Here is a 26,000-nt window from a genome sequence, read left to right on the forward strand (position 1 = left end):
GTGGATAAACTGTGGGACATTTAGACATTGGAATGTTGCTCAGTGCTAAAAAGGAATGAGCTATCAAGCATGAAAAGAAATGGGGAGAGTTAAAAATGCATATTCATAAATAAAAGAAGCCAAATTGAAAAAGCTACATATAGTTATGTCCAACTATATGGCATTATGAAAAGATAAAACTATGGAGACAGCAAAAAGATCAGCGGTTGCCAGGGATTAAGGGGAAGGGAGGGATGACAGAGGAAGCTTAGAGGATTTTTAGGGCAGTGAAACTACTTTAATACTCTAATGGTGAGTATTATGTTTGTCTAAACACTTAGAATGAACAATATTAAGAGTGAACTCTATCTGAGTGATGATGTGTCCATGTAGGTTCCTCAAATGTATCACCCTGCTGAGGGATGTTGGTAATGGGGTAATGCTGTACACATAAAGGGACAGAGAGTATATAGGAATTCCACCACTCAATTTCTCTGGGAACCTAAAACTACTCTCAATAATAAAACCCATTGCCAGGCACAGTGACACACACCTGTAATCCCAGTGGCTCTGGAGGCTGAGGCAGGAGGATCACAAGTTCAAAGCCAGCCTCAGCAACTTAGTGAGACCCTAAGCAATTCAGCAAGTCCCTGTCTCTAAATAAAATATTAAAAAGGGCTGGGAATGGGGCTCAGTGGTTAAGTGCCTTGGATTCAATCCCTGGTAACAAAAAAACAAAAACACCTATTAAAAAACAAAACAGAAGACTGGCTTTGAGCTTCCTGATGGTCAAGGCAAAAAAAAAAGAAGAAACAATTTTTCATTATTAGAAAGGAGAAATGTGCTGAGTCCCTCGAGAATAACAAAGTTTTTCTCACCCCATGAAGTTGGGGAAGTTTTTCTTTTCTACCCTCTTTCTAATGTGCCTCCTATTCAATTTACTGTACTCTTCCCTTCTTTGCACCTTAAATTAGATACCTTAAATTAGGGGTTTGCTTATCTCCTTGCCTCTGAACTTCTCAGCCTCACTTCTCCTGACACCATGGAGTTGATATCTAGAGAGGTGGGCTGTGGGTGAGTGCTGTTCTGCTCGCTCCCTCTTTGAAGACTGGTTCAGAGGAAGGCAGTGGACTTGTGGTCTTTCAGCTTAAAAACACTGATCACCTGACTTTTTGCCCGACACCTTGATAAGGCTTCAGTAGCTGCTGCTGCTCTCCAAGCTTTGTGATGCCACCCCACCCCACCCCCCAAAAAAAAGAAAAAGGATGACATGAATAAAGATGCTGGAAAGTTGGCCAAGAAAAACAAGGACCCAGTGAACAAATATGGGGGCAAAGCCAAAAGGAAGAAGTGGTCCAAAGGCAAACTTCGGGACAAGCTCAACAATCTAGTCTTGTGTGACAAAGCTACTTATGACAAACTCTGTGAGGAAGTTCCCAACTCTAAGATTATTACCCCAGCTGAGAGACTGAAGATTCTAGGTTCCCTGGCCAGGGCAGCCCTTTAGGAGCTCCTTAGTAAAGGACTTACAAACTGGTTTCAAAGCACAGAGCTCAAGTAATTTATATCAGAGATACCAAGGGTGGCGATGCCCAGCTGCTGGTCAAGATGCATGAACAGGACCAATCAACAGTACATTTGGAAAACTAAAACTTTATTAAAAACAAAAACAAAACCCACTGATCACCTGTGTTGATATTGGTCCAAAGCTGAGGCCATCTCTTGCCCCAAGCAACTTCCTATCTTGAAATAGAAACATTTAGGAAATCCATTCTGTCATAACTTAACTCATGCTACTGTTAATGACTTTTCCTTCTTGTTTTATAGGTGGACATGGGGAGGAACTGCTCATCACTCTTCTGGAAGCCTCCTTCCAACTAAACCAGTCCCTTTCCTGCCCTTTTGTCTGATTATAGTGACATAACAGAGCCATGATGGTTGTTTCTCAGGGATTCTAGACTTGGGCTATGCTCCCCAGACCAGCTATGTGGCGTTAGGCAAGTGGCCTCTCTGCCTCAATTTTCTCATCTGTAATATGGGAATAATAAAAGCTCTGTTAGTCCATGTAAAGCACTGAATTCAGAGTTGACCTCATAAAGCAGAGGCCTGGAGTGGGAGGATCAGGAGCATAAAGGGACAAAAAGGATACAGATAATAGGTCTGTGAAAACTGTCCAGGGATGAAGTTGAAGCATCCTGGGTGTTCTGGCATTTCTCAGTTTAAAAGATGACAGCTGCGGAGCACTTGCACATATTAAAGGCTCTCATCAGTGAATCATCCTGCATTTGTACTTTGCTCAGTTATTGTACCTGCCCTCATCTGCTTTGATGATCACTAATGCATGGTATCCTCCTCCTCTCTGAGGTAAGAGTCCTGGAGCCTGTTGGCTGCTTGCCTGTTCTCCTCCCTTCACCCCAGTGCTTGTTCTCTGCGTCTCTCTTGATCTTCAGCCTTTAGGTTCCTGGGTATCTCCCCGAGACAGGGAGGCCTAAGGGAACTGCAGAACTCAACCTAAAACTTAGGTGATTCCAACCAGAATAACTCCACCCAATAGATGTGCTCTGGAGAGAAGGAGTTGCTTAGGATTTAGAGAGAGCACAGAGTCAAACAAAATCCCCGCTTCAAGAAGCTTATGTGCTGGATCAGTGGTGAAGGAGCACAGGCAAGAAATATGCAAGAAGTATCAGGGTAAGTGGAAGATGGAGGTGGGTTGGAGTTAACTACTTGGTAAAGGGCAGTCAGAGAAGTCTTCCCAAGAACATGACCTTGGTATGTACACCAGAGAGGAAATGAGCCATGCTGATACCTGGACAATGTTCCAGTAGAGAGAAACCATGCTCAGCATGGCTAATAACTGTAAGAAGGCTAATGTGGTTAGAATGGAACCAAAGGAGGTAGAAATGGAAAGGAGACAGAGTAGAGGAGTACTGAGGGTTATGTCACTATCACAGAACGGAATCCTTTAGAAACTTCTTTGCCAAGAAATAGTAGGCTCTGACCAGGAAACCATTTGCATTAGATTTTTGTTGTTGTGACAAAATACCTGAGGAAAATAACTTAGAGGAGGAAAGATGTATTTTTTATTTTTATTTTATTTTTTGGTTTGTTTATATATATATATATATATATATATATATATATATGACAGTAGGGTATATTTTGACATATTATACATACATAGGATATAATCCATTACAATTTTGATCCCATTCTGTGGTTGTACATGATGTGGAGTTACACTGGTTATGTATTCATATATGAACATAGGAAAATTATGTTCAGTTCTGTCTAAGCTTTCCTATTTCCATCCCCATCCCTTCCCTTCATTCTCCTTTGTTTAATCCAATGACTTTTCTTCCCTTCCCACCCCCTGTTGTGTGTTAGCATCTGCATATCAGAGAGAATATTTGGCCTTTGGTTTGGGGGATTGGCTTATTTCACTTCGCATGCTCCATTTCCATCTATTTCCCCACAAATGCCAAAAATTTCATTCTTTATGGCTGAGTAATAGTCCATTGTGTAATAGTCCTTTTTTAATCCATTCATCTGTTGAAGGGCACTTAGGTTGGTTCCATAGCTTAGTTATTGTAAATTGAGTTGCTATAAACACTGATGTGGCTGCGTCACTATAGTATGCTGGTTTTAAGTCCTTTGGGTATATGTCAAAGACGGGATAACTGGGTAAAATGGTTACTTCATTCCAGGTTTTCTGAAGAATCTCCAAACTGCTTCCCAGAGTGGTTTGCACCAATTTGAAGTCCCCCCAGCAATGCATGAGTCCACCTTTTTCTCCATATGTTCGGCAACATTCTTGATAATTCTTGATAATTGCCATTCTGACTGAAGTGAGATGGAATCTCAGTGTAGTTTTAATTTGCATTTCTCTAAGTGCTAGATATATTGAACATTTTTTCATAAATTAGTTACTATTCGTATTTTTATTTCTTCTGTCAAGTGCCTGTTTGGTTCATTTATTGATTGGGTTATTTGTTTGTTTGTTTGAGTTCCTTATATATCCTGGAGATTAATGCTCTCTCTGAGGTGCAGATGGCAAATATTTTCTCCCATTCTGTAGACTTTCTCTTCATATTGTTAATTGCTTCCTTTGCTGTGAAGAGACTTTTTAATTTGATACCATTCTATTTATTGATTTTTTTTTTTGTACCGGGGATTGAAATCAGGGGCAATCGACCACTGAGCCACATCCCCAGCCCTATTTTGTATTTTATTTAGAGACAGAGTCTCACCGAGTTGCTTAGCACCTCACTTTTGCTGAGACTGGCTTTGAACTCGAAATCCTCCCACCTCAGCCTCTGGAGCCCCTTGGATTAACAGGCATGTGCCACCACGCCTGGCTCATTTATTGATTCTTGCTTTTATTTCTTGTGCTTTAGGAGGCTTGCTGAAGAATTTGGTACCTAAGCCAACATGATGGAGAGTTGGACCTACATTTTCATCTAGTAGGTGCAGGGTCCCTTGTCTAATGCCTAGGTCCTTGATCCACTTTGAGTTTTGTGCAGGGTGAGAGAGAGGGGTTTTATTTCATTTTGCTACACATGGATTTCCAGTTAGGAAAGATTTATTTTGGCTCAAGTTTCAGAGGTTTCAGTCCATGATCAGCTGGCTCCATTTCTTTGAGCCTAAGGCAAGGCAGAGCATTATGGCAGAAGGCTGTGGCTGAGGAAGGCTACTCACCTTATGGCAGCCATGAAGGAGAAAGAAGGGAAGGGGCCAGGAAGAAGATGAACCTTTTCAGGGCATGACTCCAGTAATCCACCTCCTCCAACCAGGCCCCACTTTCCAGTTTCCATCACTTTCCAATAGTGCATTCAATTATGATCCATCAATGAATTAATCCGATGATGAGATCAGAATCCTTATAATCCAGTCACTTCCCCAAAAACCCACCTCTGAATATTGCTATATTGGGGACCAAGCCTTCAATACCCGACCTTTAGGGTAGATTCCAGAGCAAAACTATAACACTACTGCAATAAATTAAGTAGGGGATTGTGGATCATCTAAAATATATATAATGAGAACTGAGTTTTCTGCTACTTCACCCATCTAATCTCATCCCACAGAAATAACCCAATTAGCCACTTGGTACATAATCTTTCCAAAAGCTTACATACTCATAATCCCTCTTTGCATTTATTTTTACCAAAACATTATGCTATATCACTGCTAGCTGATAGAATTTCTGCAATGATTGAAATATTCTATACCTGCATGTTTACTAGTCACATAGGGCTACTGAGTTCTTGAAGTGTAGCTAGTGTGAATTTAAGGTCTGAATTTTTAATTCTGAGTAATTTTTATTTAAACAGTCATCACACTGGCTAGTGGCGACCATAAAGGATAATACAGTGTTATACACATTTTGGGGTTTTACTTAACAGAATATAACAGACATTTTTCTTTTCTTTTTTTTTAATATAATTTATAAACTTTGAAATGATGTCACTTAGAAAAAGATGGTGTCAGAGTACAAAATATTTTTTCCTGAATCATTTGAGAGTAAGTTGTGACCTAATGTACCATTGCAATCTAAATTGTTTCATGTTTATTTCTTTCAAATGAGTATATTCTCCTGCATAGCTGCAATATAGTCACTAAGATCAGGAAATTAACAATACATTATGACCATCTAATCCTCAAATCCCATTCATATTTTGCCAGTGGTTCCAATAATGTCCTTTATAGCAAAGTTTACAATCTTGCATTGCATTTAGTAGTCGTGTCTCTTTGGTTTTCTCTAATATAGTTCTCAATCTTGCTTTGATGTTCATGACTTTGACACTTTTCAAGATTACAGGCCAGCTATTTTGTAGAATATCCTTCAATTTTGATTCATCTGATGTTCTCCCATGATTAGATTTAGTTTCTGCATCTTTGGTAGAAAACTGCAGAAGTGATTTTCTTCTTTCACTGCATCTTATCAGATGGCACAGGACTTGTTTTATCACTTGTGATATTAACTTTGAATGTTGTATTAAAATCGTATCTCCAATGTCTTTTTTCTTTTTTGAACCAAGGATTGAACTCTGGGGCCCTTAACCACTGAGCCACATCACTGGCCCTTTTTTATTATGATACAGGGTCTTGCTAAGTTGTTGAGGCTGGCTTTAAACATGTGATCCTCCTACCTCAACCTCCCAAGCCTCTGGTATTACAGGCATACCCTACCGCACCTGGCTATTTCCAGTGCCACTGGAACTTCTGGTGTCTCCAATGTTAAGTTGCTCTTGTTGCTTATTTCTTTTTAAAACATTTTAAAATTTATTTTAACTATGATAAAAACACATAGCATTACCATTTTAGCCATTTTAAGTGTTAAAGTTCATGATATTAAGAATATTAACATTATTGTACAACAGATCTCTAGAACTTTTTCGTCTTGCAGATCTGAAATTCCATATCCAATTCTTTCCCTTCTCTGATGTTAGTGATGTTAAGCATCTTTTCATATGCCTGCTGGCTATTTCTAAGCCATCTTTGGAAAAAAAAATGTCTATTCAAGTACTTTGCCCATTTTGTTGTTGAGTTATGAGTTCTTTATATATTCTGCATATTAACTGCTAATCAGATATGTAATTTATCAACATCTTCTCCATTCCTCAAGTTGTCTTTTCACTCTGTTGATTTTGTCCTATGCCCTTTAATAAGTATTTTGTGAGATGGTACTTTGAAAAACACCTCCTTTCTCATCAAACTCTTCAGTCATCCATTTATTTATATCAGAATGCGACTTACAACTTCCTGTTTTATTCTATGTGTTATAATTTGTATCACTATTTAAATTGTTTCTACATTTTGATGTTAAATTGTCGGATTTGGCCAATGGAAGTCACTTTATGCTGGCTTCGTTCTTCAGATATGTACCCATCATCCTTTGAGCTCTTTCTTGTTTTCTTCCACAAGATATTATAGAACAATCTTGTACTTTTCCTCACCCTAGAATTAGCCATTTTTACAAGTCCATTCTTCCTTTTAGTAGAGAATGGCACTTAGAAGCTTCTGGTCCTGAGGATTACCTCAGTAACAGTGAGTAAACAGGGAAAAGCCCAGTGCCGAATCCCCGCCCCTCAGTGAGGCACGGGAAATGTGGCATTCAGAAGACCCACTCCACAGCACCGCTCGTGGGGGGCCCAAGCCCTTCTGATCGAGGCCCAGCCCGTGCACCATGTGAGGCCTGTAGTGGCCCGGGCGCACTGGGCCAGGGTCTTCTCGGAGTCGGGTTGCTTGGGAATGCAGCCCAAAGTGGGTGGTAAACTCCATCTAAGGCTAAATACCGGTTCGAGACTGATAGTCCACAAGTACCATAAGGGAAAGTTGAAAAAAACTTTGGAGAGTTCAAGAGGGTGTGAAACCATTAAGAGGTTGACCAGTTGGCCAGTGTGCCCCAGACCGACCAGGGTTGACCAGTTGGCCACACAAGGACTTTGATTTATATGCAGATTTTTGGATGACTTCCTTTTCCCAAGGATGGTGGAACCATGACAAAGGTAATGGTATTAGAGATTTGGAACTTTTTTTTTTTTTTTTTTTGGTGGTTGTTTTTCCTGGGTGATTGTCAAACCTGCAGCAGCACACACATCGGTCCATCTTGCAGTGGAGAATCTCTAAAGGATCTTCAGGGAAAGCGTAGACAAGAAGGATTGAGTCCCGGGAGACTCTTGCCATGAGATGGGAAATCCACACACACACCCCACTCATTTCTTCTGGAAAATATCTAACCAATAAAGACAAAAGAAAAAAAAAAAAAAAAAAGAAGCAGCTTCTGCTCCTGGCTTCTTCACTGATGAAACTTTTGGCTTTGAAAGGCCTAGCATCTGATCTGGAGAGGCAAGCCCCATCAATGAGCCAAAACAAACCCCTTATTTTAAGGGGTGAGAAGACGGAGGCCCAGACTAGGTCAGTCAAGGCAGTGACAGAACTTAGTACTAGAGCTGAGACCTCTGATGTTTGTCCAGTGTTCTTTCCCTAGGAATATATATTGCTAGTAGAGGCATGATCCCAGCATGTCTCTGGCCCTCTTGGACCAACTGTACTTTTAGCTGTCATCTACAGAGGGTTAGCTTTGCTGTAGGACTCCAGGACTACCTTTCTGTGAGCTGCCCTTCTTACTTAGATCTTTTCTGAGTCATACCCTCCTGGAGATCTTTATGGGCAAATTCACCTTCAATTACAGAGGCCACGCTTCAGCTTTTATCTCCAGCTCTGGTGGATTTGCAAACCAGTCCTAGACTGGTATGGAGCATGTTGGTGTTTAAGCTAGGTGGACACCTGCTAGACCAAAGAGTCCTGAAGCCACGTCAGTCAGCTAACACCATCACATAGAGGCATCAATAGCAGAGAACACTGGGTCCAGGCCTGACACTCAGTTGGGAAAGCATCTGGAAGGGCCTCCTCCACCTGCCCTGGGGTTCCCTACCCATGCATGTTACACCAAAAAATACACTATGTTCCCACATTTGGAGGCCACTGTTTCTTAAACCTTACATCCACATTTAAGAACTCCTGAGCTATTCCATTAGAAGATATTTCCTGTGCCTGATTTTGGGATGAGTGGTGCTATCTGACCTATACCAAGATAGAAACCTCCCACCTCAGAAGCCTTGACTATTATTCAAGTCATTGTTCAGTCATCCAAGAACAGTTCAAAAAGCTGGACTTTATCTCTTGTATTCAGCAGACATTTCCTGAGCACCTGCTAAGTATCAGACATTATGCTGCATCTTGTAGTTGCAAAAGTGATTCAAATCTAAGATGAATTCAATAGACTTTCAGTTAACACAAGTGGATTCCAAATACAAGAAAACAGCTGGGGATATAGTTCAGTGGTAGAGTGCCTGCCTAGCATGCATGAGGCCCCAGGTTCCATCCCCAGCACCCAAGGGGGGAAAAAAAAGTTGTTAGAGGCTGCAAAGTAAAGGACATACTTTGATGTGTCAGATTTCTACAGGCAAAACTGTTCAAAAACTTATAGAGTTTGAGTTGAACCCTGAAGGATGATTTTTGCCAAGTTAACCATTGTGGAAAAGACACTATGGACAGAATGGCATTAGTCCCTGTGGAACCACGTAAGTGAAAGATGACCTTGAAGAACAGGAGGTAGTGGCTACCATCGCAGGAAAGAAGGCAGAGACCTTCATCAAGGAATGTGAACACTGGTTCTATGGAGTGTGCTAAGCAAATTACTTCATACAGGTTTTTAAAATAATTTTTATTTTTTAAAAGTAAATTATACATTACAGGGGGGAAAAAAAACACAAGCAAAGAACAAAGTCATTCAGTCACAAGAAGCCTAGTTGGACATGTCCCTCTAGGTTGTGTGCATATATACACAATATCCCATTTTGTGTGATTGAGATTGTGGTATTATGCTTTTCCACACATCATGAATATTCACCAATTCAAAATCCTGAAGCTACATGAGTATTTTTTGATAACCAAGAATACACCAACTCAATCTGTTATCCTTTCTTGGGGACAAAAATTTCACTGAAGACAGAAATGGCAACAGGCCTCTAGATAGACATATTGGCAGAGTTACAACTAAAACAATTCATTCTCTTAATGCTCAATGTAAAATGAAACAGCAACAGAATACACCAAGCTTGTTAATCATTAACAGATTTCTACTACTAAAATATTAGCAAGAATGCATGTTCCTAGTGAATTAAAATATTCCTATAGTACAGCCAGAAGATGCACACACACCAGTGGCTCACATCAAAATGTAAATCTTTTGAGCACTTGCTTCCATCTTTCTGTGTGTCTCTCTGTGCCCCTCTGCTGCCAGCCTAATGAACAAGTCCTGATACACAATGCCCAGAGATACAACAATTCCATGTCCAAGATGCATCTTTTCTATCAATTATAACAAAAAGATATTTACAAGTTGTCTAATTCACTAGCACTACTTTTTATGATTCACTGTCACCTCAAGCATCTAGAAAGCTTAAATATTGTGAAATGAAGTATGAACTTTGCACAAAAACACAATTTACCAAAAATGTACATATAGATATATGGTTATAATCTAAACCTGTCTTCCAAATATGGAGACTTTAGCAAAGAGCACTTCCCCTCCCCCTTCCTCTTCACCACTCCAGTGACTAAATTCAGGACTATCCCTAGCTCCAAGAGCTGGATTAACAAGGGTCACTCTCAGAAGACGGTTCTTTCTAAAAGCTAACAAAAGGACATTTATATAGGGATTATTTTGCTATTGTTAACAAACTTTGGGCATTAGGACTTATCCTTTAATACCCAGCAAGATTAACTAAAATGCACATATAACAATGGCTAGACAATCTGAACTAATCTAAAGGGCACCCATTGCTTCTCTATGCATACTTTCTCCTTCCCCTACCCCGGACCCAGTGAACCTTCAACCTACCCTCCAAGACATCAAGTTCAACAATTCCATTCCCCTAAATGGCAACCATTCCTAAGTAGTAACAAAACATACTTAAAGGGCATTACTTTAGCTCTCTACTTTTCCCATGTGTTGTGCACTTTTCAACATCTAGAAACACTAGATGTTCCCAACAAGGACTTCAGTTTCCAACTATACATACAGTAGCACTGAATAAACTGCAACACTTACTTAACAAAGGCTATACTTTGAAGCAAAACTCCCCCCCACACACCCCTTTTTTTAAAGGCTAAAATTTGAAAGTGTCTTCCAAACAGTTAACATTCTGGCCTAGAACCCTTCCCCTTCTAGTCTTATCAACCAATGGGTCAGTATATGCATCTGTAATGCTTAGAGATGACTTTTAACAAATTTCACTTTCTAAGTGGTTTTAATTATGAATTTAACAACATGTACTCGGTGTGTTAGTTTACTAACTCTACTTTTGTCATACACTGGCAACCTCTTTAGCATCTAGATAGACTAGATGTAAATTAGGACTCATTTGTCCTTTATATACACTATTTACACAGAATAGTAAAACAAAACCCACAAATATAAGGGACAATGACAATTCTGCTTCACAGAAAATACACTGGTATAAAGCCCTTTATATTTTCTTTTCCTTCTTCCTCTCTGAACCAGCACAGATATAATATGTACGGTTCAGAGAAGTGTTTTGATCATTCCATTTCCAAAAGACAGTTATTTCCTCATGAATTTTTTTTTAAAAAAAGATATATAACAAAATGTTTTATTTACTACCTCTACTTTTAACATACTTTGTGCACTTCTAAACATCTAGAAAGACTAGATGTTTCAAATAAGGACTTAAGTTTGTCCACTATGTACATAGTAGTGTTAAATAAACTACACACATGTAACAATGGCTATATCTGAAAGTGTCTTCTAAGTAGGATCATTCTGGCCTAGAATCCTTCAATTCTTCTACTTCTTTCTCCTGTTGTCACATGTCACATCTGAGTGTCACATGATATGATGTTACAATTTCACTTCCAAAAGTCCTTTTTAGAAGACTGCCTTTCTATGAATTTTAACACAAAGTATACAAAATGTGTGAGTTTACTAACTCTACTTTTGTCATACATTGGCAACCTCTTTAATATCTAGAGACTAGATATTATAAAATTAGGACTCCTTTGTCCAGTATATGTACAATATATACAGTACAGCAAAGTTAAATGAAATGCACGGTACAAGGCAATGGGTAAGCTGAAGTTTTCTAGCACACACTAACAATGTTAAACACCTTTTGCAACTTCTTCCCTCCCACCTCCCTCAACCCAATCAACAAGTACAACAGACAGTATTCTGTTAAGAGTGGTTTAACAATTCCAAACACAATATTTCTCATCAGTTTTTAAAAGCTATTTACAAAAAGTTTCAATTCTACTACTTTTACTTTTAAATATATCAAGCACTTCTAAATATATAGAAGGACTAGATATTCCACATAAGACCCTGTCCACTATTCACACAGCACTGGTAAATAAAATTGCACGCGTAGCAATGGTTAAATATGAGGTATCTTCTAATATGACCATTTTGTCCTTGAACCTCTCCCTCCTCATTACCTTCTATTTTCAGTCCAGTGGACAAGTACAGGCATATGTAACACTTAGAGATGGTCGAACAAATCCATATCCAAAAGTCTTTTTACAGAGAACAAGCTTTCCTATGAATTTCAATAAAAAAATGTACAAAATGTTCTAATTTTACTAACTACTTGGTCATACACTGGCAACCTCTTTAACATCTAGAGACTAGATGTTGCAAAATTGGGACTTATTTGTCCATTATATACACTATATACACAGCAAAAACAAAATGCACAAAACATAGAAAACTGATGTCTGAAAATGTCCAAATATGAACACACTAACCTTTTGCAATTGCTTCCTTCCCACCTCCTCCACATCACTGAGCAAATACAGACAGTACTATACCGCTCACAAAGGTGGTTTAATAGTTCCATTCCCAAAAAACTATTTCATATGAATTTTAGCAAAAAGATATTTACAAAGTGATATTTTACTACCTCTACATTTAACATACATCGGGCACTTCTAAACATCTAGACAAGACTAGATGTTTCAAGTAAGGACTCAATTTGTCCACTATGTACATGACAGTCTTGAATACACTGCACACATGTAACAATAGTTCTAATTTGAAAATGTCTTCAAAATATGAGCATTCTGGCCCTTCACTGACCCAGTGGGCTACAATGCTCAAATTTTCAGAAGACAATCTTTCCTAGGAATTTTAACACAAAATATTCAAAACTGGTTTACTAATTCTACTTTTGTCATACACTGGCAACCTCTTTAACATCTAGAAAGGCTAGATGTAGATTAGGAGGACTCATTTGTCCTTTATATACACTATGTACACAGCAAAGTAAAACAAAACCCATAGACAACTCTTGGCTCTCGGTAAGCACACTGGCACGGTGCTCCCCAGGACCAGCACACAACAGTACTATTCAACAGGGGTTTGGCTATTGCACCCCCCCACCCCGAAAAAAAGAAACCATTTCATAAGAATTTTAACAAAAAGAAATTTACAAAATGTGTCATATATTTTACCACTTCTACTTTTAACATATATCAGGCACTTTAGAACATCTAGAAAACCTAGATATTTAAAAAAAAAAGTATTCAGCATTTTCAACTATATATACACTAATGAGGAATAAAATGCACACGCAAAACAATGGTTATTATATGAAAAATGTCTTTTACGTAAAACCAGTCTGGCACAGGACCTCCTTTTCATAGTCTCCTCCATGTCCAACAACCCACTGAACAAACGTGGACAAGTGTCGCTCCTAGAGGTGGTCTAACAAATTCATTTCAAAGTCACTTCCAGAAGACATTTCTGATTTTTTCAAACAAACGGACATTTACAAGGCGTTATTTTCTAACTCTATCATATGTCAGGCATCCTCTTTACAAATTTAGAATGTCTAGATGCAACACAAGTTTTAAAAGGTTGGGGGGCAAGTAGAGAGCAGCTTTTTCATATTATATACACAGGCCTTTTACAAAGGGCCAGGAAATCTTCCCAAAGGGTGGCGGGCGTTTCCAACTGGGTAGATGCGGCTTGTGACTCTACCGTTTCTCTCTTCGGTAGAACGAACACCAACCGCCCGAGGCCGCTAACCGTTCCACCCGTCGTCGTCTTCCGGGGCTCCGCTCACCTTCCAGGACGGTTCCGGTCTTTGTTGGCCGAGACAAGGTGCGGTCTCGAGGAGCCGGCACTGAGCGCTCACGGGGAGCCCTGGTCTGTGCGGCTCCGCTGTCCAACGCGTGGTCGAGCTTTCAGGCGTCCATCCTCCTCCTTGGGATCTTTAAGCCCCTGCCGGCCTCCGCGGCGTTCGGGCGGCCGCCATTCTTCTCGCCATGCCACGCCCGCCGCCACCCAAAGGCGCCACGTCCTGGGTGGCGGCTTCAGCTGGGACGGGCACGATTGAGCCAGGAGACCCGGCAGCCCTCGAGGTCCGGGGCCCGACAGGTCGCCGCCGCCATCAGGTCATCCATCTGGGTGGCAGGCTCACCGGTCCTTCACAGCCAGGGCCAGCCAGTGGGCACTAGCAGCAGGAGCTCCGGGGATCTGCAGGAGAGGCCGCGTCCTGTCCTCGGGCCCCCCAGCGCACCCGCCGGCCGGGGGCCGGCGGCCCCAGAGGGCCCGGGGGAGCAGGCCGCACTCCCGTTTCTCACCACGCTCTCTGCCGGAACTGACTTGGCAGTTCTCTTTGCGGGCGAGAGCGGAGCGGCACCGGAAGTCCCCTCGCGCCAGGGCCAGAGAGCTACGGTTCCGGAACTTCAACGTTCCGGTGTGGGGGAAGGGCAGAGAATGTAGTCACTTTGAGTCAGGACGCCCTCCTGGCTTGCCTTTACTAAGGATAGCTGTTATTGATCTCAGAAGTGTCCGAGCATACATATTTTTGCATTCCCTTACACCCCACCTTTGCAAGAAAAATTTTCAAATATTTAATTAATTCACCACACATTTATTCAGCACCCATTGTCTGCCCCATAAACATCGGGACATGAGTAGTAAAGGAAAAGGTTAAAACAGGAAAATATTTACTCTCCTGAAATTACATTTTAGTAAAGAAAACAAATAATATACAATCCCCTTAAAGGGCAGATAGTGAAAGTGCTATGGAAAAATAAGAAATGGGCAAGAATAAGAAGAAATGTGGGTATGGAATGTTATAAATGATGGCCAGCTGACTTGGGAACAGAGACCTAGAGGCAGGGAGTGAACTATGCATGGAGATGCGTGGTAGAAGAGCCTCCCTAACAAGGAAACATCCAGTAAACAGGCCACAAAGCTGGAATATAATGGGCCTTGCCTGCTCCAGGAACAGCAAAAAGGCTGGGGAGGAGAGATGAGGTCAAACCTTGTGTGAGGACAGAAATGATAGCTATTAGAACTTGGAGGAGAGTTGAAGTGGGGGAAAGAGTAGAATCAGGGAGCTCCATAGTATACCATTACAGTGAACCAGGTGAGATATAATAGGAGCTTTATGATAGTCACCCTTACAGTAATGTCTGTTTCCAGTTTTAGTTACTCATGGGTGAACTGCTGTCCAGAAATATTAATAGATAATTCTACAAATAATGCATAAGAATTGCACACCATTCTGAGTGGCATGATGAAATCTCCTACCCACCCATTAGTCTCTTAGTAGCCTTCTCTGTTGCAACTCAACTGTAGTGGTATCACAGTACTTGTGTTCGTTCAGGTTACCCTTATTAACAGTGGCCTCTAGACACAAGAGTATTGATATTGGCAAATCAGATATGCCAATCAGAAACTATAGGTGCTTCCTTTAAGTCAAAAAGGTGTATTCTCAACTTACTAAAGAGAGGGGAAAATTATATATTAAGGTTGCTAAGATTTGTGGTGAGAATAACACATTATCTTTTTTTCCTCTCAGTGCTGGTGATGGAATCTGGGGCCTTGCACATGCTGGGCAAGCATTCTACCACTGAGATACAGTCCTGAATCTTCTATCCTTGAAATTGTGAAGAAAGAAAAAATTACTTCTAGTTTTGCTAGCAAAAAAAAAAAAAATGCCTAAATTGCCAGGCACAGTGGTACATATCTGTAATCCCAAAGACTTGGGAGTCTGAGGCAGGAGGTTTGCAAGTTTGAGGCCAGGCTGGTCAACTTTTCAAGACCTTGTTTGAAAATAAAAAATAAAAAGAACTGGGGAAGTAGATCAGTGGTAGAGCACCCCACTGTTCAATCCCCAGTACAAACCAACAATTACCCTCCCTCCGCAAAAAAAAAAAAAAAAAAAAAAAAGCTACCTGAATTACAAATTGCAAGAGTTACAGCCACAGGGCATGATAAGTACTTAGTTAAGATGAAAAAGACATTGAATTGTAGGGTTCAGTACTATCCATAGTTTCAGACATCCTCTGGGAGTCTCAGAACATATCATCCTAGGATGAGGGAGGACTATATGCCAGGATAATGACAACTAAGGGGCCAAAAAGCAGTTAAACTCAGGGTATTAGGCCAAGCCTACAAGACTCACTGAGAGTCTGGATGTGAATTGTGAAAGAAAGTGAGGAATCAAAGATGAGTCCAAGGCTTTTGGCCTGAGCAAATGAAGAAAGTTGCCTTTAACTAAGATAGAAGAGACCATGGAAGGAACAAGTTTTGGGGAGAATATCAGGAGCTTGGTGTTGGATATGAGATGTTAAGATGCCAGGCCTGTTTGACATTCAAGTGGAAATGTCAAGTATACAGTTGGATTTATGAGTCTGGCATTCAGCGAGAGTCTGAACTAGAAAGATGCATTTGGAAATCATCGGCATATAGTTGCCTGTAAGACCTTGCAGCTGCCTGAGAGAAACAAGGGAGGGCAGAGAGAGGAGAGCCTGGAGGCCTGATCCCTGGACAGTGTTTACAGGTCAAGTTGTTGAAAAGGAACAAGGAGACAGAGGAGTGGTCACAGAGATAGGAGAACAACCACAAGAGTGTTGTGTTCTAGAAGTGAATGAAGTGGGTCAGGGGAGACATATCAACAAATCAGGTAAGATTTCTGATCAAGTCAGATAAGATAGAAAATTATACTTCCAGCCTGTATTATTAATACTGTGATAAATATTCTTGTGAATTTCTAAACTTTGTGGAGTCTTCTCATTTCCTTTGTAGATAATTCTGGAAATGTAAAGAAAGATCAAACGATTGACCCAGGTTCGTGACTTTTTTTTTTTTAAAGCAGTTCTGGGGATCAAACTCAGAGCCCTGCACATGCTAGGCAAGTGCTCTACCGCTGAACTAGAGCCCCACCCAGGCTTAATACTCTAGATGCAGACCCAGAAAAGATTCCCAAGAGGAAAATCCCAAAGTCAGAAAGACCTCTCTGACAAAGGCCAGGGCTTTTCATCCACAGTGAAATAACAAGGGCATGAGCCAGTAGAGTTGCTACAGGACTAGAAAACAGGTAAAGTGCAGGTTTCTGCCACTGCAAAGGAAGAAACAACTGGGCTTAATGACTGGAGAGAAGGACAAGGAGGAAAACGAGGATCTGTGGATCACACAAGAGTCTTGGACACTAGAGCTGGGTAGATAGGTTTTGTCAATGGCCCATTGATGATGATAAGGAGCAAGAGGGCTCTGCTCTCCTTTCTGGTTCCCACCTCCTAAGCAGCCCAACAGGTTGGTATTCCTAGAACGCAGAGATGACAATGATGACAAACATGCATCCTGTTTTGGACTTGACATTTCTACTTGAATGTACCATAGTATCTTTTTTTAAGGATAGCCTTTTTTTTTTTTTTGGTAGATGGACACAGTACCTTTATTTTGTTTATTTATTTTATGTGGTGCTTAGGATTGAACCCAGTGTCTCACATGTTGTAGACATGAGCTCTACCACTGAGCTACAACCCCAGCCCTCCACAGTATCTTAAACTCCTGTGAGAGTCCAAACTCTTAGTATCTCTCTGGAGCATGCTGTTCCCCAGAGCAGTAACTGGCAGCATCATCACCTGGTTCCCAAATTTAAAACCTAGTCATCTTCCTTGATTCCTGTTTTTTAAATTCCCCAGGCTCCAGCCATCACAAGTCCTATCTGTCTCCTAAATATATTTCAAATATAGCCAATTCCCCTGCTGTCCTTACAGCAGCCACTAAATACATGAGGTTATTTAAATTTTAATTAATTAGAATAATATGAAATGAAAAATTCAGTTCTTCAACCACACTGGCCTCATTCCAAGTGCATAAGGTTCACAGATGTCAAACATTTCCACCATTGCAAAAAGTTGAACAGCACTGATTTATTTGTACATCCAAACCAGCAGCACTGCTCCTCTGATGCCTCTAATAGCCTCCGAATTGTTGTTTTGATGGTTTCTACCACTTCTGACTCCTCTCTCCCCTCAGAAGCCAGAGTTAACTTTTAGTCAGAAATCAAATCTTGTTATGCTCCTGTTTAAGCCATTGTGGCTTCCATCACACTTGAAACAAAATCCAGACTCCTTACCGTGCTATTGTCCTCCATGACCTGCCCTCTGCATCCCTCATGCCTCAACTTGGACCATTCTTTCCCTCTGTCATCCCAATCACAATTGCCTCCTTGCTATTCCTTTTATTCTCCAAACTCTACTCTGCCTCAGGGATTTTATATGTGCTCTGGACCTGGAAGGGTCCTTACTTGGCTTTTGGCTTCTCATCCTTTAGGTCTCAGCTCCAATTGTGTTTATTTATTTGTTTATTTTTTATGGTGCTGGGGATTGAACCCAGGGCTTCATGCATGCCAAGCAAGCACTCTACCACTGAGCTGTGGCCCTATCCCCCAATTTTAATTCTTTAGAGCCTTTTCTGTCCTACATCTCAAGGAGATCTCTTCCAGTTGTCATCATATAGCCCTACTTGTTTCTTTCATTCATCACAATATTTCAAAACTTTATTAATAATAATGAGCATTTCTGTTCATTCCTTATATGCAGGGCTTTATATCAGAGACTTAGCTTTATATGCTTCACTTAATCTATCAATTTACTAGTTTATTTTCTGTTCTTGTTTTCTTGTATGTCGTCCACCCAATACAATATATAGTAGACTGATATACAGTAGGCACTTATTAATTATTAAACAAATGAATTAATTCATTGATCACATACTATGGGCCAGACACTTTATTAACTAAGTATTTTATGTATATTGCCTCATTTAATTTGCACAGCAATCCTGTGAAGTAGATACTATTACTCTCCCCTTTTTATAGCTGCAAGGCATATAACCTGCCTAGTTCTTAGGAAAAATCAGGATTCTAATCCAAGTCATCTGACTCCAGAGCTCCTTGGAAGGCACATAGAGGATTTAGAGGCCTGAGTACACACTAGCATGCAGATTCCCACAGCTAGGATTAGATGAAGGAAGCTGAAGGACTCCCTTCTTAAGGGGCTATTTCAGATCAGGCCTGAGATTCTGGTGAGCCATTGCTCTATCAGGAGGCATATTTGGGGCCTGGGTCAAGGGTTAGAATTGGACAGTTAGGAATTCTAAATGCTGCTATCAATTGTGAACATCCCAGTGAGGCTGGAAGTGTGGGCAGGAGACCCAAGATAAGACCCTGAGCCAGGGTTGCACCCAGAATGACTACTGAAACTGCTGTGTCCTATTGCCTGTCTCAGATCAAGGATGACACAGGTAAAAATAATACCCCTAGCACTTCTCAGGAAATATCACATGTCAGGCCTGTGACACACAATGTGTTTATTAGGCCAAAGACTCTAAGCTCATTAGCAGGAAGGGTGCTGAGCTTCAGTCCACCCACACAGCCTGCTTGGGAAACGCTGCAAAGTGCATCCTCTCTAGGGGGCCTCGGCATGCAATCTCCAGCCCCCTTATCAACATCCACACGCATCTGCAAGGAAGCAGAGAAGGCAGATCTGATTAGCAGCAGACAGACTGCACATAATCCTTATCATTCTTCTCATTGCTTGAATTTGGGACTTAATTCTGTCATTGCACAGTTTCTCAAACTTGAATCACTCTCAAATCAGCTTAACAACGTCCTACATATCTGTGTACCCCAATGTCTTAGTCTATCCAGGCTACTATAACAAAATAGCATCATTCTGGTAGCATATAAACCACAGAAATTTCTCACAATTCTAGAGGCTGGGAACTTGAAAATCAAGGAATTAATAGATTCAGAGCCACGAAGGCCTGATTTCTGGTTCATATTTGGGGTCTTCTAGCCTTTTTTTTTTTTAACTGAGGATTGAACCTAAATGCAATTTACCTCTGAACTACACTGCTACACCTTATTATTTTTTATTTTGAGACAGGGTCTTGCTAAGTTGCTGAGGCTGGCCTTGAACTTGTGATCTTCCTGCCTCATCTCCCTAGTAGCTGGGATGACAGGTGTGCACCACCATGCCTGGCTCTCTTAGCCTCTTTAACAGGGTCACTATTCTCATTCATGATGGTTCTGTCCCCATGATTGAATCATAGTCCAAAGGCCCAGCCTGTTAATATCATCACCATGGGGGCTTAGAATTTCAAGATATGAATTGTAGGGTCACAGGCATTCGGTCCAGAGCACCCCAGTATGAGTTTTTACTTAATGCCTATGAATTGACTCAGCATGACTTTGGCTACATTAGTTTTGTCCTCACTAGTATTTGTGAAATCACAAAGTTGACATGCTAGTTATGTTTTCCTAATGTATACTGAAGTGAATATATAACTCTCTATAAAATGTTCTTCTGGCTTCTTCTTAAAATCCCATTAATAGATGCAACCAATGGGGACCCAAGTTGCATGGGTAAAACACTTTGCAAAATAATTGAGGTCAAAGGGATATAGGGGACAAGCTAGAGGAGCTCCTGGTGGCCAAAGCTGAAAGAATTTGAGCAATAAAATAAAAAACATTGGAATATAATCCAAGATATAATAAATATCTATGAATCCATACTGGCATGAATGATTGAATAAATAAATGGAAAGACAAACAAATCATCCCTATAAAAGAATTCCAGGGCTGGGGTTGTAGCTCAGTGTTGAGTGTGTGTAAATAACTCAAAGGGGGAGAAATTTGGCAAATACAACCTTGGTCAGGTGATCAAGGTGATTAAGCCATGTTAATAACATGTAACCCTGAGATGATGTGATGAGAAGAGCACTTTTCCTCTGTAAGTCCTCCCAAACCCATAACTCAGACTGATCATGAACAAAACATCAGATGAGCACAAATTGAGGGATTTTCTCTAAAATACCTGAGCAGTGCTCCTCAGAACTGTAAGGTCATGCCAGGTATGGAGGTACACGCCTCTAATCCTAGCAACTTGGGAAGCCGAGGCAGGGGGATCACAAGTGTGAGGCCAGCCTCTGCAAAGAGCAAGACCCTGTCTCAAAATAAAAAATAAAAAGGACTGGGGATGCAGTTTGGTGGTAAAGCACTCTTGGGTTTAACCCCAGTATGGGGGTGGGGAAGAAAATTCCAAGGACATGAAAAACAAGAAGACCCTGAGAAAGTGTTATAGGCCAGAGAAGACAAAGAAGACATGATGGGAATGTAGTGTGGTGCTCTGGATAAGACTCTGGAACAGGAAACAAGATGTTAGTAGATAAGCTATGAAATCTGAACAAAGTTTAACTAATAGGAATGTATAAGTATTTGTTTCTTAGTTGTGACAATGTCAGAATAATGCAAGATTTAATAATAAGGGAAACCGATTCTGGAGATTAGGACCTGATAGCTGTAGGTGACTGTTATTCAGGTCCTAATCTCCAGAATCAGTTTACTTTATTATTAAGCTGTAGGTGACTCTGAAATTTAAGGCTTCTATAATATCAATAAGCTTCCTCTATAATTGAAAATAACTATAAAACTATTTAAAAAATTGTTCACTTGGATCCCAAAATCATCTTGATGAAGCCACACTTTGCAAAACAATTGGTAAAAGAGACTCATTTTGGAAATCAGATGGTTCTAAATTCTAAACCTGGCTCCACCACAAAAGCAACCTTGGTTGAGTTGATATAATTCTTGAAGGGCATCCCCTCATCTGTACAAGAGATGTGAGCCCCACCTCCACGTCAGAACTCCTGTGACCATGCAGCAGATGCCCAACAAATGGTCAGTCAACATTCTCTTCCTTCTCTTTCCATTTATAGAGTATGTTACATTTCACATAGTATTTTCTACATATGTTAATGTTTGATCTCCATGAAATTTCACACTGTGAGATAAAGCTAAAGTTTTCCTTCTCATTATATAGATGGAAAAACCAAGCTTCCATATTAACTGACTTCAGCCAACATTACTTAACTATAGGACTGGAGAAAATAGATCTCTGAGGACACAATGGGCAAGCACAGAGAGGAAGATGTCCCCTTTAGATGAGACAGATGTGCCAGTCTGGTCTCTTGACTCATTTTCATAAATTTCATTACCTCTATAGGCATTTGAGTTTACGGCTCTTCAAGTATTCCTCACCCCTGTTCACACTGCTGGGACTTGATCACAGATCTTTGGACTTTAAGCCATACTATTGAGGTTCCCTGTCAAGCCCACCCAGCTTTTCAGTGACCTCTTTTTTTTTTTTTTAAGAGAGAGAATTTCAATATTTATTTTTCAGTTATTGGCGCGGACACAACATCTTTGTACGTGGTGCTGAGGATCGAACCCGGGCTGCATGCACACCAGGTGAGCGCGATACTGCTTGAGCCACATCCCCAGCCCTTCAGTGACCTCTTGTCCCTGGCTTCTCTAATTTCACAGGCCTTCCCTTCTCAGAGACCTGTGAGATACATCTAATGTATTCCCTGGTTGGCTAAGTCCTTACTGCTAAAGGAATTCAAGTTGTGTCCTTGGAAGGTCACAAGGACACAAGGTATTTTGGGGGATTTATTTGTTTTTGCTTTTTTTCCAAGATGTGGTCTTGCTGTGCTGCCCAGACTGGCCTCCAGCTTGTGGTATTAGTGATTCTCCAGCCTTCTGAATAGCTGGGACTACAGGTGTGCCCCTTTGTGCCACCAGAGAGTTGAGGACTCACATGCCAACATAGTAGGAGGTAGACTGTTTGGAAATCCTGGCATTTGTACCTGGCTCTGGACAAATCACTAAACAAATCTCTTTGTGCTCAGCTTTCACCTGTGAAAGAGGATTCACACAAGGAAAAATGTGATGCGCAGGTGAACTACGCTAAGCTTTGTACTAGGTGTACCAGGTGCTTGGTGCTAGGTGAATGCTCGCCCTTGCTCGCCTTTGTCATTTATTAACCCCAAGTCCTCTAATCACATCACTGCACAGCCTGTTTTCTCTTTCGGTTATGCCTTCTCTGTCTAGAGAAATTTGTTCCTGAGGGCCGTTCAGGGCACAGGACAGCTGAGGATCCGAGGTTCTAGTCTCTGTTACTCTCGCTGTGTACCTTAAATGAGTCATTCCCAATCATCCCCGTCTGTGAAAGAGGATGATGAAGGGTCAACCCTTCAATCAGGACTCTGCTACTGTACGGTGCCCAGCCAACTGACCTCCCAGGACGCTTCTAGAAAGTCCGCCACAGGACGAGCGCTCCATCCTCAGGCCCGGGGAACGGAAAGGAGGATGGCGACCCGTCCAGCGCCGGGAGAGCAGCGAGCCCGCCCGCTGTCAGGGAGGGAGTCCGCAGCTGCCATGGCAACCCGGAGACAGTAGGCTGGGTGAGGCGGGGAGGACCCGCGGGCTTGGCCAAGACGAGGACCCGCCCCGGCCCCAGGCTCCGCCCGAAGGCCGCGGGGAGTCAGCCTCTAGACCGGCTCCACCCAGCTACAGCTGTCCGCCCTGCTGTCTGGCCACAGACACCATCGCTGCCTGATAATCCGAGTGTGCCTGACTGTATCTGACTGAACACAGATTCCATGGGTCCCTGACACAGACCGCAGGATCAGCCCACCTGACTGACTGCGGTTACCTGGCTGACGGCCAGGTGTGCCCTACCCAGGCAGCCTGACTGCCCCTGACTGATCAGACCCCATCTGTACTTGACAAGCTGAATCTGGCTATGGCCGCCTGAGTTTAGTTTGACTGATTCCATCTGTATCAGGTGCTTGGTCATGGCTCTGCTTAATGGACCAATGGACTGCCTCACCTCAGCAGACCTCAGTGCCTTGGATGGCTTCAGGACACTACCACCACTCTGCCTGCATGCCTCAACACAGCATGGAGGCATAGTGGCTGGCCACATTGCCAGATGCTCTGCTCATATCTGCACGGCTGCAGACTCACTACCTCAGAGTCCAGCTGCACCTCATGGACAGAGACTTTTGCATGACTGAGCCTGATCCATGTCCATTCCTGGCCACCTGTCTGAGCCAGCTTGACAGTGTCAGTGTGTGACTACACCTGCCTGATGAATGTGATGGCTATCCACAGCTGGCTGCATCTGTCCTACATACAATAGCCACTTGGTAGGCCTTGGTTCAGTCAGATGAACTATCTACAGGGTCACTGAGCAGCTGCCTCAGGCTGACTGGGCCCCTAAAATTCTTCTCCCTGACTCATAGTTTCTTTCACCCCAGCTGCCCAATGATGGCTTCTGAAGTGTTGCTTATCCAGGGTCTGTGGACTGAGATTTTCAACTACAATCCTGGGCCTTGGGTATCCAAAGCAAATGTAACAACAAGGAAGGGGGTTCAGGATGGGGGCCCAAGGGTAGGGCAGGCAGCTGGAGCAGGACCTGGGGCCAGGTAGGAGAAGTACTGTGGCTGGAAAAGGCAACAGGGCTTCAAGGCCCCTGAGTTTAGGGATGTAATTGTGTAAAAGAATCAACACCTGGAGGAGTTGGCTTGGCATATGGGAGCCTCAGGACAACTATGTTGCAAATATTTTATTCCTTTTTGGGAAATCTCTGTCAGTGCCTTGCCGCTCTGCAGATCTCAAATCTCCTCCTACACTTAAATCTTTCTCTGTGTGTGTGTGTGTGTGTGTGTATGAGTGTGTAACACAACAACCCCATGGAAAGGCTTACCCTCTTGAATGAAAGGCTCTGCGTGTGTGTGTGTGTGTGTGTGTGTGTATGAGTGTGTAACACAACAACCCCATGGAAAGGCTTACCCTCTTGAATGAAAGGCTCTGCACCAGAATAAGGGGGAAGGAAGTAGAGGGAAAGAATTTTAAACAAGTATGTGAACTGCATGGATATGCTATGAATTATATCTATTGCTATTAGTACTAAGAAAACAAGAGCACTAGACTAGTTTATCTTGGTCGAACTCTAGCATGCTAAGATGTTGTCTCTCCATTAATAACAGGGGCCTGGCTGCCTCACTGATTTCATTATAAGCCCGGGGAGGAACGGGAGGAAACCAACAAATGGCTTCACTCCCAAAGGATCACATATCATGTTTGGATCTAAGCCAGTGTAGGCAGTGGGGCTTCCAGGGGGTTGGGAAAAGAGGCAGCAGCAAATTTTATGGAGCACTTTTTAACCTTATTTATTCATACATTAATTCAACAAGTATTTATTGAGTGCAATGTGCCAGGCATTGCACAGATTTGCATCTTGTTCTCATGGAGCGTAGACTCTTGGGCTCCAGAAAGATTTTCCTGTGCCCCTGAACTCTGGTCCCATCAACACCAAATACTCAGTTGCCTTCTTTCTGGGCTACCTGCACAGCCAGTGAGAGAGCTAGTAGAGAGAGTAGAAAGTATGGGCCTGGATCAGCAGTTTTAGGATTACCTGGGAACTAATACAAATTCTTGGGCCCCATAAGAGATGAACTGAATCAGAAACTCTAAAGGTTGGACAGTTACCTATGTTTTAAAAGACCTCCAGGTGATACTGATGTGTGAGATCTGCTGGTGTAGCAATTGTGATGACCCTTGAGTCAGACTGTTCCTCTTGGAATCTCTATAACACAAGAGCTACATGACTTTAACCAAGTCATTGAATCTTTTTTGTGCCTTGATTTTCTCATTTGCCTAATCAGCATAATTATAATTTTCTTAAACAGTTGTTCTGAGTATTAAGTCGAATGAAGAACTTAGCATACAATTTCTATTCTAGTAGTGTATCCCGGGGACGTATTCCTACATATTCTGAATGATGTATGTCCAAGGTATGCAGTGATACATTGTTTATAATAGAAAAAAAATTAAATATCTATTGGTAGGGGACTAATAACTCATGGTCTTAACACATATGGAAAGATGCAACTCTTTAAATATGTGTGTGTGTGCGCGCGCGTGCATGTGAGCACGCTAGAGATTGAACCCAGGACCTGAGGCATGCTAAGCACATGCTCTATCCCTGAGCTACACCTCCAGCCCAAAGCAGCTCTTCTTATACACATATGAAACTATCTCCAGAATTTCCAAATTTAAAAGAAGTGCAGAACAGTGTGTTTAGAATGCTCCCATTTCTGCAAAGAAAAAGCATCTATAGAATTTTTTTTAACCCGTCCCCTTCTCATTTATTTATTTGTTTACTTTTGAGACAGAGTCTCAATGTGTTGCCCAGGCTGTTCTCAAATTCCTGGACTGAAGTGACCCTCCTGCCTCAGCCTCCCAAGTAGCAGGGACAACAGGTATGTCACCAAGTCTTCTTCT

The 26,000-nt window shown here is 41.8% G+C and overlaps 1 protein-coding gene, 1 long non-coding RNA gene and 1 pseudogene across 5 annotated transcripts in view; 2 read left to right on the forward strand and 1 right to left on the reverse strand.

Moving 5' to 3' along the window:
- Positions 1–2,253, forward strand: part of Cnbd2 (cyclic nucleotide binding domain containing 2) — a 60,970-nt gene extending 58,717 nt beyond the window's left edge. For all 4 annotated transcript variants that reach the window (XM_078051714.1, XM_078051707.1, XM_078051706.1 and 1 more), the window contains one exon: positions 1,807–2,253. In XM_078051714.1, coding sequence (XP_077907840.1) covers positions 1,807–1,860 — 54 coding nt within the window. In that variant the 3' untranslated portion in view covers positions 1,861–2,253. The remainder of the gene's footprint in view (positions 1–1,806) is intronic.
- On the forward strand, positions 5–1,800 carry LOC120886791 (small ribosomal subunit protein eS25 pseudogene; annotated as a pseudogene).
- Positions 2,254–19,158: 16,905 nt separating the features above from the next.
- Positions 19,159–23,379, reverse strand: LOC144378118 (uncharacterized). Its single transcript, XR_013439662.1, has 2 exons — positions 22,946–23,379; positions 19,159–19,328 (listed from the first exon to the last, which is right to left on the reverse strand). It is a non-coding gene; the product is annotated as an uncharacterized LOC144378118 (long non-coding RNA).
- Between the last annotated feature and the right edge of the window lie 2,621 nt (positions 23,380–26,000).

This window comes from Ictidomys tridecemlineatus, chromosome 5 (assembly GCF_052094955.1).
Source record: "Ictidomys tridecemlineatus isolate mIctTri1 chromosome 5, mIctTri1.hap1, whole genome shotgun sequence".
Classification (NCBI taxonomy): Eukaryota; Metazoa; Chordata; class Mammalia; order Rodentia; family Sciuridae; genus Ictidomys; species Ictidomys tridecemlineatus.